The following is a 21,381-nucleotide window of genomic DNA, read 5'->3' on the forward strand; positions in this document are numbered from 1 at the left end:
GGCATCCAGAGTCAGCAACAGCAGGAGGCTGTCACCACTCTAAGCCTAAAGGGAAGGGCTGGCCAGAGCTGCAGCTGTGGCAGAGCAGCTGGGACAGGAGCCAAGTCCATCACGGCCGGGCAGGGCGGGTGCAAGGGAGACATGTACACAGCCCCTCTCTCCACTCAGCCTCAGCCTGCAGGTGCCCCTCATTAGCCAAACCCAGCTGAAAGCCAGGGAGCCTGTGACACAGTCCGTGGGACCTCAGAGCTCAGACCAGGGCCAGGAGGAGTGGGCAGTGGGTCTCGGGTGAGCAGACAATGAACAGCACGGTGCCCAGACAGCAGTGGGATGGGATGGGGATGAAGGAGTGGAAGGGCTTGGGAAGTGTTTAAAACATCAGCAGTCCCAAGGTCTTTATGAAAGTTGCTCTCTCTATGGCAATCTTGGCCCTGAGACTTACCTGTCCCCCCAGACACCGGGAGAATGTTATAGGATAATACAGTCTCCTTGGATTCTCTCTTAGTCTACCTCATCTCAAGACCTTGTAAGCCACAGTGGCTTTGGGGGACAGATCCTGACTGAGCATAGCAGAAACCGGGTGACCAGAAACAGAGGGAATGGCTGGAGGACGCAGACGTGGAAAGGACGTGGCTTCAGGAGCCACGAGACGGGGGCTGTCCCGAGCGGGGGAAGCTGTCTAAGTCCTTGTGGTTCTAGAGGGTTGAACTCAGGCCAAGGCAGGTGGTAGGTAGAGGCTCGCTTCAGTTCGATGCGAGGGGCAGCTCTCTGAGTCCAGCCCTCTGCCAGTTGTTAAGACGGTGAACTCGCCATCCTGGGAAGCCAGGAGAGGCCAGTGGAGGGGGCAGGCTCCCAGGCTAGACTGCCTGGGTTTGAATTCTGGTACAGCTACTTATTAGCTGTGACCTTGGGCGAGTTCACTGATTTCTCTGTGCCTGTTTCCTTATGCAAAAATGAGGATAATATTAGTATGTACTATTAGAGTTGGTGGTTGTATGGATTAACTGAGTTAAACCATATAAAGGACTTAGGATGGAGTCTGGCTCATAATAAGTGGTCATCAAGTGTTAGCTAGTGTTTTACTGCCATGATTAATTCTGTCTTTACAATCTTCTTCATCTTCTTCAAGGATGCTGTGAATGAAGATGCCCTCACTGTGGGGTTTGGAAGGCTGGATTCAGCCCTACGGGCTAAGTGGTACAAGTTGCAGAATCTTTTGAGCCTCAATTTCCTCATCTGGAAAATAGGAATCATATTTTTTTAATTTACTTTTTATTTTATGTTGGAGTATAGTTGATTTACAATGTTGTGTCAGCTTCAGATGTACAGGTGTACTGTAGCTAAGTCAGCTAAAGTGACTTAGCTATACATACACATATATCCATCCTTTTTCAGATTTTTTTCCTATATAGGTTATTACAGAATATTGAGTAGAGTTCCCTGTGCTATACAGCAGGTCCCTGTTGACTATCCATTCCATGTATAGTAGTGTGTATATGTCAATCCCAAACTCCCAGTCTGTTCCTCCCCGCTCCCACCTTTCCCTCTTGGCAACCATAAGTCTGCTTTCGAAGTCTGTGAGTCCGTTTCTATTCTGCAAATAAATTCATCTGTATCATCCTTCTAGATTCCACATATAAGTGATATCATATGATATTTGTCTTTCTCTATCTGACTTACTTCACCCAGCATGACAATCTCCAGGTCCATCCATGTTGCTGCAAATAGCATTATTTCACTCTTTTTTATGGCTGAGTAATAATTCCATTGTATATATGTACCACGTCTTCTTTATCCATTCCTCTGTCGATGGACATTTAGGTTGCTTCCATGTCTTGGCTATTGTAAATAGTGCTGCTATGAACATTGGGGTGCATGTATCTTTTCGAATTATGGTTTTCTGCAGATATATGCTCAGGAGTAGGATTGCTGGATCATATGGTAGTTCTATTTTTAGTTTTCTGAGGAACCTCCATACTGTTCTCCATAGTGGCTGTACCAATTTACATTCTCACCAACAGTGTAGGGGGGTTCCCTTTTCTCCACACCCTTTCCAGCATTTATTGTTTGTAGACTTTTTGATGATGGCCATTCTGACTGGTATAAGGTGATACCTCATTATAGTTTTGATTTACATTTCTCTAATAATTAGTGATGTTGAGCACCTTTTCATGTGCTTTTTGGCCACCTGCATGTCTTCTTTGGAGAAATGTATATTTAGATTCTTTTGAATTTCATTCTTTTACATGTAGGTGTCCAGTTTTCCCAGCACCACTCATTGAAGAGACTGTCTTTTCTCCATTGTATATTCTTGCCTCCTTTGCCAATAGATTAATTGACCATAGGTGTGTGGGTTTATTTCTGGCATTTCTCTCCTGTCCCATTGATCTATATTTCTGTCTTTGTGCCAGTACCATACTGTTTTGATGACTGTAGCTTTGTAGTATAGTCTGAAGTCAGGGAGCCTGATTCCTCCAGCTCCATTTTTCTTTCTCATAATTGTTTTGGCTATTTGGGGTCTTTTGTGTTTCCATACAAATTTTGAAATTTTTTGTTCTAAAAAATAAGAATAATATTGACACTTACTTCACAGAGGCATCCTGACATTTAGAGGAGATCATTCCTATACAGCACAGGACCTCACACATATGTTCTGTCAATGTGGTGTCAGTGTGAGCCCAGGTGGAATGAATGACCTGTCTTATTCTGACATTCTGCGAGTCTTCCATCCTAACTGGAGCAGCTCATCCCCCTCTGTGCCTGGCTTTTGTTTCCTCTCCCCTTTCCCACTTATCTTTCTGCTTCTTTCCTGTCCATTTCCCTCTTCCTCAGGCTAAAGTGGATAATGAGATCCTTAATTACAAAGACCTGGCAGCTCTCCCCAAGGTTAAGTCCATCTACGAGGTACAACGCCCCGACCTCATTTCCTACGAGCCTCATTCCAGATACACGTCCGACGAGATGCTGGAGAGGTGTGGCTATGGAGAGGTATGGCATCTCACCCTCTCTCTGGGGCTATTGGAGGAGAGGAGGGCCCTCAGGGTCCCCAGGCCCCTGCATCACAGAGACTTCAGCCTCCATAGTGTTGGCCCCAGACTCTTTTAAACTGGTATTTATAGTCAACACTTAAAAATCAAGTGATTTCATCCAAAATCTGGCTTCTCTTGAAAAATCGGAGCTGGCAACACTATACCAGTGTTTCCACCACCTAGAGATGGGGAGCAGCTCCCTCTATAGGCAGGCCATGGGCTCCCCAGTTCTCCCCGATCCCCACTACTCTCTGAGAACCCCAACATAAAAGCCAAGAACCTGTGACCACTTATCACCTGAGCTGTTGTTTCTCTTACAGTGGAGAGATTTTATACATTGCCTACGGCTCTCATCCCCAGCTGTGCTCAGTGGCCATTTAGGTTTATAATCCCCAGTTAGGTAGGTTCTCTGGGTGTTGCACCTGGCCTTAAGGCCCTGTGCTCAGAGCAAGAGGCACTCTTATAAAAAGTCCACATCAGAAGGCTTTTGAAATAATTAAATGGTTGCTGGACAAGAGAAAGTGTTCCCTGGAGAAGGCAGGGTGGCTGTTACCCTGGAGGTCCTGGCAGTTTACATCCCAGGAGGTTTCTCACCCCACCCCAGGCCCCCTGAGCTGAGATCATTTGGAGCTTCAGAAGGAGCCCCGGCCTCATCCGCACTTCACCACTATCCCCTTCCTGTCTAAGGAGAATGGGGTTCCATTTGGTTTAAGAGCCCAATGCTGAGATTCTCTAAGTTTTGGCCTCTGAAATGGACCAGGAAAAGGGGACCAAGCGTTTGGTAGAAGCTGATTCTCCTGAAGCCAGAGATGGCAAACTGGGGCCCATAGGCCACAGCCAGGCCACAGCCAGCCCCCAGATTTGTTTTGTTTCACTCACAGAGTGTCTTTTTAAAATGTAAATTAGTTGTCAACATTTAAACATTAGGAGATTTCACATAAGAGTCTGCACTTCTGCCTTGTCTTGGAAACTTAAGAAGCTGTGTTAGCATGAGATGGACGGTCCAGCCTGGCCTGGGTGCCCTGGAGCTGAGCGCCATCCCCTCTGCAGGTGGTACCCTCCATCCCCAGCTTGCCCCCCACCACCGGCCCAACTCCTGCATTGATGGCATCAGCCTGGCCCTTGCTTGGCCCTGCATTTGGGAGCCCTGCCCTGGATCCTGTCCGTATGAGCCACAGAAGGGCATGAGCTGGTAGAGGCACAGCGAAGGGCCATGAACCGGCTCTGAGCTTGCGGTGGGGAAGCCCAGGCCCAGGTGAAGCCCCTACCGCTTCTTCCCTGAGGGGCCCCAAGCCATCTCATCCCCTCTCTGGGCTGTGTTTTTTTCCATTTGTAAAAAGAGCATAGTCTCAAGGTTTCCTCCCACCCGCGAGCACTGCTGATATTCTGGGAAGCTGAGGCTGTTCTCTGGGGTGGGGGACAAGGGGCAGCTGCAGGCTTCTCTCTGCTCCCTGTAACCACTCTCTGTCCCTCCCTCTTGCCCTCCTCTCTCCTTTCACTCCTTCCATGGCTGCCTTCAAACTTCGCTTCCAAGTCGCTGGGGACCTTATCTCCCTACTCCCAGGTAATTAAACTGGTTCCAGGAGACCTTTTCTATAATTGTGTCCTTTATGCTGACCAAGCAGACCCCCAATTTCCCCCCCACCCCCTGAAGCCCCTGAAGGTGCTCCCCCAATGCAAGCAGAGACAGGGAGACTTAGGAGCATGACCTGGAGGAAGTGGCAGTGGCTTAAAGGGTAGAGATGGCTGGGAGCGAACCTTTCTACCCAGAGATGGCCTCCCTGATGCTTCTGTGATCCTTGGCCAGGATTCCCGGGTCCTGACCCACGGGTTCCATTCAAGGGCATGTGAGTGATGGGTGAAGGCCCTGAAAAGTCTCTGCAGCCTTCCTCGGGCTGTGCATGTAACCCGGGGAGGGGGTCTCTGTATTCAGAAGGGCAAAACCGTGCTTCAGCCCCTGGGATCCCAGATTCCATGTCACTTCCCCACCTGACTGCTGGACCCTTGGGCTATAGGCCCCCCTAATGGCAGATCTTGCTCATGGCCCTGCTTCCTCCCCCAGGACATCTATGAGAACCTGGACCTCCGGCAGAGACGGGCCTCCAGCCCGGGATACATCGACTCCCCCACCTACGGCCGGCAGGGCATGTCCCCCACCTTCTCCCGCTCACCTCATCACTATTACCGCTCCGGTAAGGAAGGGGGAAGCTCCCAAAGGGACAGGAAGAGCCAGGGGGGACAACACAGTGCCTAGATGTCCCCAGCTGCTGAGACAGCATGGGGCTTCCCTGGGTTATCTCCATTACAACATGGTCCTCTGGAGGCTCGTGGCCACCCAGGCCTCACTGAGTCCCTGCAGATGCCACTGGCAGGGGAAGAAGAGGGGTTCATGGTACTGAGATGCAGCAGGAAGGTGGGTGGCGTGCTGCTGCGGGGAGGGGAGTGGCAGGAAGCCCAGCCATCCTGGCTGGAAGAAAACGTCTCCATCCTCATCCTTTGTCCTGTCCCATCCAGAGGGCAGAACCAGAGGATGAGAAATGGGGCAGTGTCCTGGCCTTCACCTGAGGGCCACCCTGAGGTTAGGGATGAAGCAGGCAGAGCAATTAAGGGAGGGGCCCAGGTGGGGAGCTAAGAGGAGCAAAGATGCCTTCCTGAAGCTCAGTGCTGTTGACTCTTACAACCCACAAAATCTGACTTTGGGGTGAAGCAAGACAACAGGGTCAAGCCTGTTTCTGCAGACCTGGTGCATGAGAGCACAGCCCCCATCCCTGCTGTCATCACCTCACTGCTGCCGTAACCACCGCCACTGCATTAATGCCTGTTTTCTCTGTGCCTCTGCTCTCTCTGGGGACCACTGCCTGCGTGCTCCAGGGCCCGAGAGTGGCCGGAGCTCTCCATACCATAGCCAGTTAGATGTGAGGTCCTCCACTCCGACCTCTTACCAGGCTCCCAAGCACTTTCACATCCCAGGTAGGCTGCCAGCCCGGAATTCCTGGCATGGGTGCATGCTCTGTGGGGTCGCCGGGCGCCCTGCACCGGCACCGAGGAGAAACTGGGTGCTGGGGACTCTCCCCAACCAGTCACCCGCACTAACTGGCCTCCAGCTCCAACACGCCCACTGGCCATAGCCCACTCCCTAGACAGAACCAGCCTTGATTAGGACCACCAGGAAGCAGCCCAGGGAAGTGCCTCGAATGTCCAAGGGCTGTGATGGGACATAGCAGTAACTGTGCTGAAGGTCATGGGCTTTTGGGATTGAATCCTTGATTCTGCTGCTTATAAGCTTATGACCTCAGACCAGCTACTTAGCTTCCTTGAGCCTGTGTTGTTCCTTCTGGACAGCAAGGCACTGTTCTGGGTCCTGAAAGTGCAACTGTGCTCAAACCAGCCCAGATCCTTCAGGGTGTTTAAGTTCTAATGTGGGGAGAGAGCTAATAAATGAGTAAACAAATAAGTAAAAGGATAATTTCAGGAGATATAGGTGCAAAACATAATAAAACAGGGCACTGTGATCGAGTGACGGCGTGGGGGAGGCTGGGCTATGTGAGGTGGTCAGGGAGGGCTTCTTGGAGGAGGTGACATTGAAGCCAAAAGAGACCCCAGGGAAAAACATCCTGGGCAGAGGGAACAGCAAGTCCAAAGGCCCTGAAACACTGAGCCTGCAGCTGGCCAGCATGGCTGGAGGTGGTGAGCATGAGGGAAAGTGATGGGAGGTAAGAGGAAGGCAGGGGCTGGGTGACCTGGGACAAAGTCTCACCCTGAGCTACAGCAGAGCCGAGCCTAGACCTCAGTCTCCCAACTCTTAGCTCAGGTTTTCACTCCCCACTCACTTTTCCCCAAGAGTTGGTCTTGCCGTTTCATCTACACCTTTCTCAGTTGCCCCAGAAAGGTCCCATCCAGCCTACTGGGGAGGAGGGGGTGAGAGTGCTGAACTGTGGCTGCGGGGTTCTGGGGACGCCCATGTGGAATGAGGCATGGCTGCTGGGTGGGCACCTTCCCGCATGGGGTCTTGCTGAGCACGCGCCCGCCTTATGCCTGCATGCCCACCATCCAAGCCCCAAGCCCCTGCCTCAGCCCCATTTGAATCCATCCATTCCTTTCCCCTCACCTTTCTTGGAACCTGATCGGATGATGTTGGAAGCTCACCTTTGGAAGAGGAAGTCCACTGGGGGAAAGATGGGGGAGCCTTGGGAGAAGTTGCTAACCACCTCTCTCTTCTGGGACCCACTGACCAACTGGCCGTCTCCTTTTCTCCTGTCTTTCTCTCTCCTCCCCACTGTCCCTTCCCGGTCTGACTGGCAGCTGGAGAAAGTAACATCTACCGGAAACCCCCGATCTACAAACGGCATGGTATGGTCGGGGGCAGAGAGGGCTTGGCCAGGCAAGGGGAGGGGCAGTTAATCATCTGTGCAGATGGCTCTGTAGGGCCACCAGAGGGACACATACAAGGCTGCAACTCGGTCCTTCTTGTCGGCTGCCCCCCAGTCACTCAAGGTGGCCTTGGGGAGGGGGTTGGTGTCATTTCAAAACAGCAAGGAAGGCCTTGTATCCCCTACCTCCTTTCCCACCATCTCCTCACTACCCCCCTTGCCCTGCTATCTGCTATCCTAAAGCCCATGGTCCGAGAAACCCTTGTCAAATGCATGTAGCCCTGGGAGAGTGACACTCCAAGGCGCTGGTACTCACACTTGGACGTTCGTTAGAATCATGTGGAATGCATACAGATTCCTGGGCCCACCCCAGACTTAATGAATCCAAATTTTGTATTTGTTACAGTTTCTCCAGATGATTCTAATGCCCAGCCCAGCTTGGGAACCACTGCTCTAAACTGTTCTCAGTCACCATGTCCTGAGAGTAGATGGAGGCCTGGAGAGGGGAAACGGATGAGAAAGGAGCTGAGGGTGCCTTCATTCATTCATCCATATAGTGTTTCTTACAGAACTGTCTGTGGGCTAACTGCACCCAAGAGATTTATTTAAAAAACAGATACCTTGGCACCCTCCCCTGCCCTAGACCTCCTTAATTAGAAATAACTAAGAGTTTGCCCTACGAATCTGCCCTGTAACCAGTTCCATTCACGATTCCTACCTGTGCTCCCTATGGGAACCACCACTGAGACCTGTTCGTTCTTGCAAAAGCACTCAGTTGAATGAGCACACCCCTTCCTCTGAGGATGCAGAGGCACAGCTGCCACCCTGTATCACCCTTAGGTACCTATGGGTACCTATGGGATCACAGGGGGAACACAGAATTGGATGAGCATGGAGGCAGGCAGAAGCAGCCCTGTACTGGGATCTAAACTCACTGAGCTGGTGGAGGAGGTGGTACAAGTATAAATAGTGGCTCTGGGTGCTTACGATCTGACAGTTTAGACAAACATCCTCGACTTCAGAGCGGACTGGGCTTGGGTCCAGGTGAGCCCTGAGCAGTGCACATCTACATGTGGCTGTGGAGGACACACCATGTACCCCCAGTGGCCACAGAAAGGCACCAACCCTGACAAAGGTAGTTTAACTTTATATCCAGAAAAGACCCCCAGGTCCCAAGCCCCTCAGGACTGTGTGGGATTTTCTAGGTGGGCCTGAGGGGCAGCGCCACAGCAGGCTCAGGAGGAGTCTGGGCTGGAGGCGGATGGTGCAGATAAGAGGGTGGATGAAAGGGCTGAATGAGAACGGCTGGAGTGGGAGGGGCTGCACAGGACCCACATCAAAGAGGATTTGCAAGCTTTGGGAACAAGTGCTGCTGGCTGGCTGAGAGCCATCCCAGGACCCTCTGCTGCTCTGGCTCCACAGAGCCTAGGGCTTGTCCCTATAGCTTCTCCCTCCTGAGAAATGATCAGGGGCCCCATCTCCTTTCCCCAGCACTCTCTCTGCCCTTTTCAGCTTCTCACCAGTCTTGGGTGTGATAGTCATTGCCCTGGAAGGTTTTGTGCCTACAGTGGGTTTGATGGTCACCCCCATGTTGTGGACTTCAGGGGGGAAGCTTAGAGCTGGATGACGCCTCAGCCAGCAGACCAGTTCTGATACAGACAAGGAAACTGAGGTGGAGAGGGACACGATTTGCCCAGTGCTACAGCTGAGTTAAGTGGCAGAACTGGAACCAGAACCCAGCGTTGCTGACTCCCTGGCCAGTGCTCCTTCCCTCAGGCCATCTAGTCTCCCCCAAGCAGGATTTGTCATTTCAGTATGAGGAGAAAGGTGACCTGACTCAACATGCAGCAGGCCCTGCTTGGCGATCCCACCCAAGATGTGGCTCGAATCCACAACAAGGCTGGCTTCTAGAGGGTGAGGAATGTAGTAAGGGCAAGGACTCACCTGGGACCTGTCTAATCTTACTTAAAGGAGCCACGGCCTTAGTGTTCACTTAGGAGAGTCTGTGGAATTGGTAGAAGGAGCCCTGAGCTGGCGTCTGATCCAGTTCTGGTCTAACTTGCTGTGTGGTCTGAGCAAGACCCTTCCCTTCTCAGGTGTTCAGATTCCCAACCATAAAATGAGAGGCTTGGCCTCAGTGCTTTTCCAGCTCCGATGCTCCGTGTCCCAGACGCTGGCCGGGACGTGGCCTCACTCCCCAGGGCTGGAGCCTGGCTGAGACAAGGGAGAGTGTGTCCAGGACACTCTTCTAGGACATTCTGCCTCCCTGAAGCTCTCTCTTTGGGTCCTTTGCAGGTGATTTGTCGACAGCAACCAAGAGCAAAACAAGTGAAGACATCAGCCAGGCCTCCAAGTACAGTCCAGCCTACTCGCCAGACCCCTACTATGCTGCGGAGTCTGAGTACTGGACCTACCACGGGTCCCCCAAAGGTATCACCCCTCACAGGGGAGCCAGGACCAGAGCCCCGTCACCTACGCCAGGGACACAGGGCCAGCACAGACACTTGCCCACTCCTTCACACGATAGTTCATTTATTCATTCAGCAAACAGGTACTAAGGGCAGCCATGTGCCCTAGGGAGATACTAGCAAACTAGATCAGGTCCTTGCCCTTGTGTATGAGACATCGGCCCCAACTGGAGAGGGAGGTGATGGATAGCAGGTGAGGTACAGAAGGTGGAAGAGCTGATGGTAGGGGCATGCTGTCCAGTCTGGAAGATGACAGAAGCTGCTCAGATGCAGAGCCTCAGCTACCACAGGAAGGGTGAGGAGCAGGTAAGCCAGCAGAGTGTAGAAATGCACCTGCAAAGACCCAAGATGGGAGGGTAGGCTCCACTGGAGCAAAGGAATGGCTGTCAGCTCAACCTTGAGCTCAGAGAGGGAGGGGCGGGGGTGGGGGATGAGAGGCCAGATCCCACAGGGCCTTGTGGGTTGAGGTCAGGATTTTGGTCTTTATCCAAAATAGGAGGAAGTTGTTAAAAGTGGTGACATGATCAGATTTGTGTTTTTAAGAGACCACTTTGGCTGTAGGTGGAAAATGGTTTGGAGAACAGAAAAGGGAGGATGTTGGGAGATGGAAGTCTCTCACAGGCACCCTGGCAAGGGGTCCTAATGGTCCTCAAGGTGCCATCCCACCTAATCAGACATCCCAGGCTGTTTCTTTTAAGTATGGGGAGGAGTTGTCAGTAAGTGCCACTTTGATTCAACACATACCTTTAGTAATGAATGTCCATTTTGAACAAAGCTTCATGGGAGCTCAGAGATGACCCTGTGCCACCCTCAAAGAATTCTCCACTTAGAAAGGGGATAAGACACAAGCACAACTATAACCCACAGTGGACGTGATCAGTGCCCATGGGAGACAGTGTCCAGAGGCTGCACAGGCGAGAGGGACCAGACCCAACAGGCATGGGGGGAGAGGGGGAATCTTAGATGAGACTATCTCAATCACACACACACACACAAAAAGAAACAAAAAAAAAGAAAAACCACCTCCAAAAGGCTTAAGCCAAAACAGGGATTTTCTGGGTCATGTGACCGAAAGTTTTTGAGGCACAGCTGGATCTAGAGGTAGATGAACATCATCAGGACTTGACCTGTCCTGTGGGTTGGGTGGCTCCAGTCTCAGGCTAATTCTGCCCTTATCATGGGAAGACGAGTTCTGGCAGGTCCAGGCTTACCTCCCATCCTTGGCAGAAAGAGGGCTTTTTCTTCTACCAGCGGCAGGAAAAGTCCCAACGTTGAGGTTTATTAGATCTGTCTGGGCAGTCAGCTTCACCTGCACTTTCCAGCCCAAGAATGGGAAGGGATGCTGGCCATCTCAGTATAGGGAGGCCCATGGTGGAGGCAGTTCACCAAAGTGCACTTGTGCGGGGTCACTCAGCTAGAAAGTGGTGGAGCCAAGAGGAAACCCCCACCTGTCAAGGCTGTACTGCCCCCCATGCCCTCTCGCCTGAGCAGGCTGAGTGGGGAGCATGGGTGGGAGCTGATCCCAGCTGTCTTTTGGCAGTGCCCCGAGCCAGAAGGTTCTCGTCTGGAGGAGAGGAGGACGATTTTGACCGCAGCATGCACAAGGTAAGCAGGCCACACCACTGAATGAGATGCTTAGATGGTATGTTACTGAGGATTTTTTCATTTGTGAGGGACAGAAACCAAATTCAAACTCACTCATGATAGAAAAGAGAAATGCAAAACTTGGCATAACTGAAAAGTCAACTGGTAGGATTAGCTGCAGGTACAACTTGATCCAGCTGCTAAACAAATTGCCATAGGGAAATTCACTCTCTCTGCTCTTACGCTGGATTGCCTCTGCATTGGCCTCATGCTCAAGCAGGTTCTTCTCATGTTGTGGTCAGTGGATGCCAGTGACTTGTGCATCACTGGTGGGGATGGAAGGTGGTGCAGCTGCTGAGAAAGAGTTTGTGGTCCCTCAAAAAGTTACCACATAGAACTACCATAGAAACTGTCGACTGAAAAAAAAAACAAAAAACCGCACAACCTAAAAGTTGAGAATTATGTTTTATTCAGCAGACATACCGAGGACCTAAGCCCAGGAGACAGCCTCTCAGATAGCTCTGAGAGAGTGTTCCAAAGAGGTAAGGGAGGAGCCAGGAATATGTAGGAGTTTTTGCAAAAATAAAATCAGGAAGTCAAACATCACAAGATTGCTGCTAATTAATGAAAAAACAGACATCTACAGTTCATGAATTTAGTGCTTTTCTATGTATGGGAAGATGCAAGGCCCTTGGCTCATTGAAATCATTCCTTTAATATGCACCTTAACTGTCTAGGGCCAGTATCCTGTTTTTCTCCATCCTGAATCCCCTCAGGCTGCACCATTGGTGGTGGCTGCAGAGGTTGACGGCTTGATGGCTTGATGGCTTGTTTACTGATACGGCAGGTGACATTCTTTGCTCACAGTGCTTCCTCTTGGCCATAAATTCAACCAATGTTTGGGAGGCATTTCATGACCAATTTTGTCCCTCAGGGCTAGGAAGGCTCATCCCTGGATCAGGCGAAGATTCTGTTGACAGGCCACTCAATGTGCTGATTTGTTTTGGACCAGACCCTGTTGATAATCTAAAATTCTCTGGATCAACTGTCTTATTAGTCTGCTGTGATCCAGGAAATGTTTTCCCTTGTTGCTTCTTCCCAGATCTAGAATTGCACTATTACAATTATTCTATGTAGAGTTATATATATGATCAACTAACTCGAGACGTCATTAATTTTGCTGGAGGCTTGGTTACACTTTGGTAATGTAAGAGATAATAATCTCATAAAACAGACAGGATATAAGTAATACAGCTAGTAATATTAATAAACTGATAGTGCAGCAGAGAGAGGCACAAGGCATAAATAATTTGAAAATGCCAAGAGAGAACAAACTAGAACAGTGATTAGTATAACTAGTTGTAATCTGGTCAAAATAAGCCATCAAGTCCACAGGGGAGCCAGCTAGAGAAGCCAAATTCTGGAGGGATCAGGTAGAGAGAAAAAGACAAATGTTTCGTCTTCGTTTACAAAGGTATACTTTATCAACTTGTTGAAGGTCATAGTTAGCGTAAGAGGAAAGGTTTTCTGGAAAACAGAGATTAAAAACCAGTATATTTCAGGAAAAAGTCATAAAATTATAAGTCATATAGATCAATTCATTCAGTCCATGTAATTAATTCCTGTTCATCTAGATGAAGTTGTCAGGTTTTCCATTAGTGTTTTTTAATTTCTTACCCAGTTCAGTAGTAAGATCTAAAAGTTACCAGAAACTTGTATTTATCAAAAGTCCTTTTTATGAATCTTCACTAAGATCTTCATATATAAAAGCATCAGAGTAAAACAATGATTGTGTATAAACAACAGGACTTAAAATGGAATGGCATGGTTAAAGATCTGATTGATTATAATGTAATTGACAAGAAACTTGGATATTTCTGTGACATATAACATCCTAAGATAACACCTAGAATTATGACTGATAACCTTATACCAGGACATACCAGATTTTTAGGAATTCCGTATAAATTTTGGAATATCTATATTAATGACATTTACCCATACAATATAACCTAAGAAGGTTTATCTCCAATCACTTGACAGTGCTTCTCAAGTAAGCCTAATTAGTTTAACATTTCTTTCTGAGATGTCGCAGGGTTTCTTTGAAGCATCCCAGAGTTAGCTGGAAGTCAAAAGAACTTCAGTTAGAATTTGTTATTTGGGAAGTTTTGTCAAAAATATCAAAAAGGTTTCAAAACACTTGGTCAAATAGGATAATAGGTCACTGTGAAACAATACTTATTCACTTAAAGTGACAGAAGATTTCAAAAACAAATACAGATGACTTACAGAAAAAGAATCTCACATAATCTGTTTTCAAAAGCAGTATTTCAAGATAACTTTGTTCTCTTAACAGAGAGAGGAACCAAATCCAGTCTTGCACCAGCCTACTTTTAATAGTAATAACCACTTACCTAATTAAATTTAATCCAATCCCAGCCTGACTACATACAAAAGTCCTTTTCAGGGCTCCCTTTTTACAAACCTTCCACAACTTTCTCTATTCTTGTTAGTCTGTCCCTTATTTTTCCATCCAGAAACAACCAGCTCTAGGACAAAATCATTCTTTCCACTTAACAAAATGCACTTCCATTCTTCATACCTTCTTTTGCTGAAAAAAAACACACCCTACTTTCCTTGCATACTGAAATGTTTCCCTTATTATCTTTAGTAGCTTTAATTACATATTATAATTTTAACCCTTAAAAACGTTAATCTCTAATGAAAACTGACAAGTAGCAAGTAATTGTGAACTGTTTGTCATACCAGCATTCCTGATTGGCATATCACTTAACCTCTAGAAACATACATCTTCTCATAGCATAATTTCTTTCCTCAATGTGGTACAAGAGATGTGTCTAGTAAACCCAAACATCTTTAGTTTCCTTCTTGTAAGGAGACAAAAGTAGGTAAATTTAGACCTGTTTAGCAAATAATGTTTGAGTATTTTATCTTATTTGAAGTGACCTGGATAGTCAGTGGATTCCCATTACTTAAATTAATTTAGCAAGGGCTGAGGAATCAGGATGGCAGAGGAACAGGACATGGAGCTCACCTCTTCCCACAGATACATCAAAAATACATCTACAAGTGGAACAACTTGCACACAGAATCTAAACACTGGCCTCAGACTTCTGAAAGGGCAAGAAAACCTCCACATAACCAGATAAGACAAAAGAAAAAGAAAGACAGAAAGGAATCAGGACAGGACCTGCGCCCCAGGGAGGGAGCTGTGAAAGAGGAAAGGTTCCCACATCCTGGGAGGTTTGCTCACCTGTGGGGAGATCAGCCTGGACAGAGGGGGAGCTTCAGAGCCTCAGAGGAGAGTGCAGCAACCAGTCTGTGGAAGGCAAAACGGATAGTGACCTGCACAGATGGTCAGTACTGCCGCCCTGTGCTCCCCAGCCTGAGACCCTCGTCCACCCGCATGGGCAGGGGCTGGGTGCTGAAGCCTGGGCTTTGGAAGTCAGACTCAGGGAGAGGGCCAGGATTGGCTATGCGGAGACAGCCTGAAGAGGGTGGAGTGTGGCAACTGAGGGTGCACTAGGAAGAAGCCTGGGCCCGCCACAGAGGCAAGGTACCATTGTTGGGGGGCATGCAAGGAGAGGGGTGGGACCACCATAGGAGATTCTTTCCCTGTGCGTACATTCTCAGGCAACAGGACACCACCTACGTGAGCTCCAGGGGCAGGCGCGAGCCACCACTGCCATCATGGGCTCCAGAGGCAGGCACGGGCAGCCGCCACCAATAAGAGAACCGTGATCAGGTGCCAAGTGCTGTCCCTGCTGTCGCAGGAGTATGCGGGCCACCACCGCAAATACGAGACCCGCAAGCAGCCACCAAGCACTGTCCCTGCTATTTCGGGAGTATGTGGGCCACCGCCACCATTTAAGAGACCCACGAGCAGGTACCAATCACTCCACCCAATGTCCGGGGAGCACGCACAGGCCGTGAGCAAGCTCCAGTCGCTGTCCCTGCTGTCCCGGGAGTGCGTGGGCCACCGCTGCTGCTAAGAGACACGGGAGCAGACAACAGTCTCTGCCCCTACTGGCCTGGGGGCACACGGGCCACTGCCGCTGCTGGGAGACCCACGAGTAGGCGCCGATTGCTGCTCCTGCCATACCAGGAGTGTGCACAGGCCGCCACACATCCACACACCATTTGAAAGGAATAATGGCCAGCACACACTAAGGAAAGAGGCAGAAAGCATCCAAACTAAAAGCACCTCGATTCCGGACAAGATGGTGGAGTAGAAGGACTTGAGCTCACCTCATCTCACAAAAACACCAAAATCACAACTGACTGCTGAACAACCACTGACAAAAAAGACTGGAACCTACCAGAAAAGGTATTTTACACCCAAAGAGAAAGAAGAGGCCACAATGAGATGGTAGGAGGGGCACTTTTTCGATATAATCAAATCCCATGCCTGCTGGGTGGGTGACCCACAGACTGGAAAATAATTGTATTGCAGAGGTTCTCCCACAAGAGTGAGAGTTCTGAGCCCAACGTCAGGGTCCCCACCCTGAGGGTCTGGCATCGGGAGGAGAAGCCCCCAGAGCATTTGGCTTTGAAGGCCAGCAGTTCTTGAGTGCAGGAGCTCCACAGATGAGGGGAAACAGATTCCACTCTTGGAGGGACCCAGCACAAAGCAGTGACTCCACAGGAGCCTGGACTAGACCTACTTGCGGATCTTGGAGGGTCTCCAGGGAAGGTGGAGGTCAGCTGTGGCTCACTGTGGGGGCAAGGACACTGGCGGCAAAGGCCCCAGGCAATATTGATTGGCATGAGTTCTCAGGGAGGGTGCAATTTTGGCACCGAGACCTGGCCCCACCCAACAGCCTGTAGTCTCCAGTGCTGGAACACCTCAGGCCAAACAACGAGCAGGGCAGGGGACACAGCCCCACCAATCAACAGACAGGCTGCCTAAAGTTGTACTGAGCTCACAGCCACCTCTAAACATACGCCTTGACATGGCCCTGCCCACCAGAGAGACAAGACCCACATCTACCCACCAGTGGGCAGGCACCAGTCCCTCCCACCAGGAAGCCTGCACAAGCCCCTGGATCAACCTCACCCACCAGGGGGCAGACACCAGAAGCAAGAGGAAATACAATCCTGCAGCATGTGGAAAGGAGACTATAAACACAGAAATTTAGAAAAAAATGAGACGGCAGAGAAATATGTTCCAGACAAAGGAACAGATAAAAACCCAGAAGAACAACAAAGTGAAGTGGAGATAGGCAATCTACCTGAAAAAGAATTCAGAGTAATGATAGTAAAGATGATCCAAGATCTCAGAAAAAGAATGGAGGCACAGACTGAGAATACAAGAAATGTTTAAAAAAGAGCTAGAAGATCTAAAGAACAAAGAAACAGAGATGAACAATACAATAACTGAAATGAAAAACACACAAGAAGGAATCAGTAGCAGAATAAACGAGGCAGAAGAATGAATAAGTGGAAGAGAGAGTGGTCGAAATCATTGCCGTGGAACAGAATAAAGAAAAAAGAATGAAAAGAAATGAGGATAGCCTCAGACACCTCTGGGACAACATTAAATGCACGAACATTCGCATTATAGGGGTCCCAGAAGGGAAAGAGAGAGAGAAAGTGCCTGAGAAAATATTGGAAGAGATTATCACTGAAAACTTCCCTAACATGGGAAAGGAAACACTCAATGAAGTCCAGGAAGTGCAGAGAGTCCCATACAGGATAAACTCAAGGAGGAACACGCCAAGACACATATTAATCAAACTGACAAAAGTTAAAGACAAAGAGAAAATAGAAAAAACAACAAGGGAAAAGCAACAAATAACATACAAGGGAATCCCCATAAGGTTAACTGCTGATTTTTCAGCAGAAACTCTGCAGGCCAGAAAGGAGTGGCATGATATATTTAAAGTGATGAAAGGGGAAAACCTATAACCAAGATTACGCTACCCAGCAAGGCTCCCATTCAGATTTGATGGAGAAATCAAAAGCTTTACAGAGAAGCAAAAGCTAAGAGAATTCAGCACCATGAAACCAGCTTTACAACAAATGCTAAAGGAACTTCTCTAGGCAGAAAAGAAAAGGCCACAACTAGAAACAAGCAACTTATGAATGGGAAAACTCACCAACAAAGGCAAACATGCACTAAAGGTAGGAAATCAGCCACACACAAATATGATATCAAAACCAGCAATCTCGAGGAGAGTACAATTGCAGGATATTGGAAATTCATTTCAAATTAAGAGACCAGCCACTTAAAAAATCTTGTATATGTATATAGACTGCTATATCAAAACCTCATGGGAGGGCTTCCCTGGTGGCGCAGTGGCTGAGAATCTGCCTGCCAATGCAGGGGACACGGGTTTGAGCCCTGGTCTGGGAAGATCCCACATGCCGCGGAGCAACTAGGCCCGTGAGCCACAACTACTGAGCCTACGCGTCTGGAGCTTGTGCTCTGCAACAAGAGAGGCCGTGACACTGAGAGGCCCACGCACCGTGATGAAGAGTGGCCCCCGCTTGCCACAACTAGAGAAAGCCCTCGCACAGAAACGAAGACGCAACACAGCCAAAAATAAATAAATAAATAATAAAAATAAAGGAATTCCTTTAAAAAAAAAAAAATCTCATGGGAACTGCAAACCAAAAATCTACAATAGCTATACAAACAAAAATGGAAAAGGAATCCAAACACAACACTAAAGAGAGTCATCAAATCACAAAAGAGAACAAAAGAGGAAGGGAAGAAAAAAGACCTACAAAAACAAACCCAAAAGCAGCCGCATAGCACAGATAGATCAGCTCAGTGCTTTGTGACCACCTAGAGGGGTGGGATAGGGAGGGTGGGAGGGAGACGCAAGAGGGAGGAGATATGGGGATATATGTATATGTATAGCTGATTCACTTTGGTATAAAGCAGAAACTAACACACCATTGTAAAGAAATTATACTCCAATAAAGATGTTAAAAAAAAAAAAAACCAAAACAATTAACAAAATGGCAGTAAGAGCATACATGTCGGTAGTTACTTTAAATGTAAATGGATTAAATGCTCCAGCCAAAAGACATAGGCTGGCTGAACTGATACAAAAACAAGACCCATATATATATGTCTACAAGAGACCCACTTCAGCCCTCAGGACACATACAGACTGAAAGTGAGGGGATGGAAAAAGGTATTCCATACAAATAGAAATCAAAAGAAAGCTGAAGTCGTGATACTCATATTAGACGAAATAGACTTTAAAATAAAGACTGTTGCAAGAGACAAAGAAGTATGCTACATAATGATCAATGAATCAATCCAAGAGGAAGATATAATAACTGAAAATATATATGCACCCAACATAGGAGCACTTCAATATATAAGGCAAATGCTAACAGGCATAAAAGGAGAAATTGACAGTAACAAAATAATAGGGATTTTAACACTCCACTTACATCAATGGACAGCTCATCCAGACAGAAAATCAGTAAGGAAACATGGCCTTAAATGACACATTAGACCAGATGGACTTAATTGATATTTATAGAACATTCCATCTGAAAGCAGCAGAGTATACATTCTTCTCAAGTGCACATGGAACATTCTCCAGGATAGATCATATCCTGGGCCAGAAATCAAGCCTCAGCAAATTTAAGAAAATTGAAATCATATCAAGCATCTTTTCTGACTACAACACTATAAGACTAGAAACCAATTACAGGAAAAAATCCTGTAAAAAACACAAACACATGGAGTAATGAACATGAAAACAAAAATAAACAAGTGGAACCTAATTAAACTTAAAAGCTTTTGCACAGCAAAGGAAACCATAAACAAAATGAAAAGACAACCCACACAATGGAAGAAAATATTTGCAAACCAAGTGGCTGACAAGGGATTAATCTCCAAAATATACAAACAGCTCATGCAGCTCTATATCAAAAAAAACAAACAATGCAATCAAAATATGGGCAGAAGATCTAAATATACATTTCTCCAAAGAAGACATACAGATGCCAAAAAGCACATGAAAAGATGCTCAACATCACTAATTATCAGAGAAATGCAAATCAAAACCACCATGAGGTATCACCTCACACCAGTCAGAATGGCCATCATCAAAAAGTCTACAAACAATAAATGCTGGAGAGGATGTGGAGAAAAGGGAACCCTCGTACACTGTTGGTGGGAATGTAAATTGGTACAACTGTTATGGAGAACAGTATGGAGGTTCCTTAAAAAACTAAAAATAGAACTACCATATGATCCAGCAATCCCACTCCTGGGTATATATACAGGGAAAACCATAATTCGAAAAGATACATGCACCCCAATCTTCATTGCAGCACTATTTATGATACGCAAGACATGGAAGCAACCTAAATGTCCATCTACATAGGAATGGATAATGAAGATGTGGTACATATCTACAATGGAATATTAGCCATAAAAAAATGTAATAATGCCATTTGCAGCAACATGGATGGACCTAGAGATAATTATACTAAGTGAAGTAAGTCAGACAGAAATACAAATATCATATGATATCACTTACATGTGGAACCCCAAAAAATGATACAAATGAACTTATTTACCAAAGAGAAACAGACTCACAGCCTTTGAAAATAAACTTAGGTTACCAAAGGGGAAACGTGGGGGGGTGGGGGGGGAGGGATAAATGAGGAGTTTGGGATTAACATATACACACTATTCTATATAAAACATAATCAAAAACGACCTACTGTATAGCACAGGGAATCTACTCAATATTCTATAATAACCTCTCGGGAAAAGAATCTGAAAAAGAACAGATGTATGTATAACTGAATCATTTAGTTGTATACTTGAAACTAACACAACATTGTAAATCACATACTCCAATATAAAATAAAAATTAAATTAAAAATAAATAGGAAAAACTCTAAAGTTTTAAGTTACCAAAAATCTGGAGAAACTGTTTTAAATCAATATACCCAAAGCATAATTATTCCTAAAGGGTTCACCTGAAAACTCTTATTTTCCTTTATAATTTATGAAAATATCATCATACCAAGTTAATATTTTTGCTGACAAACTCTGAAACAGAAATAACATGAACTTATCAACCTTCAGTGAACCTTGGTACACTGAAGGTGTACCAAGTAAGATATGTCTGTATTGACTGATTAAACCGGCAAGCTGAAGCTAGCTTTAATACCAGATATTAATTTAATATTGAATATTTCCTAGATACATGAACCTGAAATTCATCCTGGGCAGTTTCTTTTATGTTTAGAAGTATTTAATTTGTAAGTACTTACTTTTAAGTCAATTAAATGGAACTCTTTTATAAATTTAATTTTGATAGTATTTTCCAGAGGTAGAGACATCTCATATGTATAATGTGTACACAGACATATAAACAGACCTAACTAGAGATCTCATAGCTTCACCTTAAAAACTTAGGTATGAATCAGGTATTACAGTATAAACTTACTAGTTTATAAATAACAGTTGGAATAAGTTAAATTTGCTTGCTCAGATGACTGAGGCTTTGCTATTTGTGGAAAAGACTTATAAGATTTGTATTTATCCTTGATAAACCCTTAAGGAGGCTATGAATTAGATTTGGGGTGAGGGAGCCTTTCCAGCAGTTTGAGTTTAAAAGGACTTTTTTGCTTTTTTTTTTCCTCCTTGGTTTCAGGTTTTACCTGATTGAGCTAATTAGGCTCAGTCTCAGATCAATGTGAGCTGTATTTACATTTCTTATTTGTAGAGATTTGCAAAACAAAGACAGTTGCTTTTAATTCTCAAAAAAACTGGTCTGCTGCCTAAATGATATTAAAAGATTGATTTGCCCAACTGTACTTTGTTTAATTTGTTTTATATCAGTGAGAAGATTTCTGACTAAGCCAAAATTCAAGAGTTCTATGTTCTAGAATTTTAGGGTTTAATTTATCATGCTTTCAAAAGCT

The 21,381-nt window shown here is 46.6% G+C and overlaps 1 protein-coding gene and 1 long non-coding RNA gene across 2 annotated transcripts in view; one reads left to right on the forward strand and one right to left on the reverse strand.

Moving 5' to 3' along the window:
* Positions 1-21,381, forward strand: part of ABLIM3 (actin binding LIM protein family member 3) — a 145,935-nt gene that overhangs the window by 108,808 nt on the left and 15,746 nt on the right. The window contains exons 11-15 of the mRNA XM_061189828.1: positions 2,833-2,988; positions 5,092-5,221; positions 7,332-7,379; positions 9,695-9,829; positions 11,408-11,472. Coding sequence (XP_061045811.1) covers positions 2,833-2,988; positions 5,092-5,221; positions 7,332-7,379; positions 9,695-9,829; positions 11,408-11,472 — 534 coding nt within the window. The remainder of the gene's footprint in view (positions 1-2,832; positions 2,989-5,091; positions 5,222-7,331; positions 7,380-9,694; positions 9,830-11,407; positions 11,473-21,381) is intronic.
* Positions 13,462-21,381, reverse strand: part of LOC133091027 (uncharacterized) — a 62,911-nt gene continuing 54,991 nt past the window's right edge. Inside the window, exons 6-8 of the long non-coding RNA XR_009700842.1 lie at positions 20,170-20,224; positions 14,726-14,791; positions 13,462-13,573 (exon numbers count right to left, since the gene is read on the reverse strand). This is a non-coding gene — a long non-coding RNA (uncharacterized LOC133091027). The remainder of the gene's footprint in view (positions 13,574-14,725; positions 14,792-20,169; positions 20,225-21,381) is intronic.

This window comes from Eubalaena glacialis, chromosome 4 (assembly GCF_028564815.1).
Source record: "Eubalaena glacialis isolate mEubGla1 chromosome 4, mEubGla1.1.hap2.+ XY, whole genome shotgun sequence".
NCBI lineage: Eukaryota > Metazoa > Chordata > Mammalia > Artiodactyla > Balaenidae > Eubalaena > Eubalaena glacialis.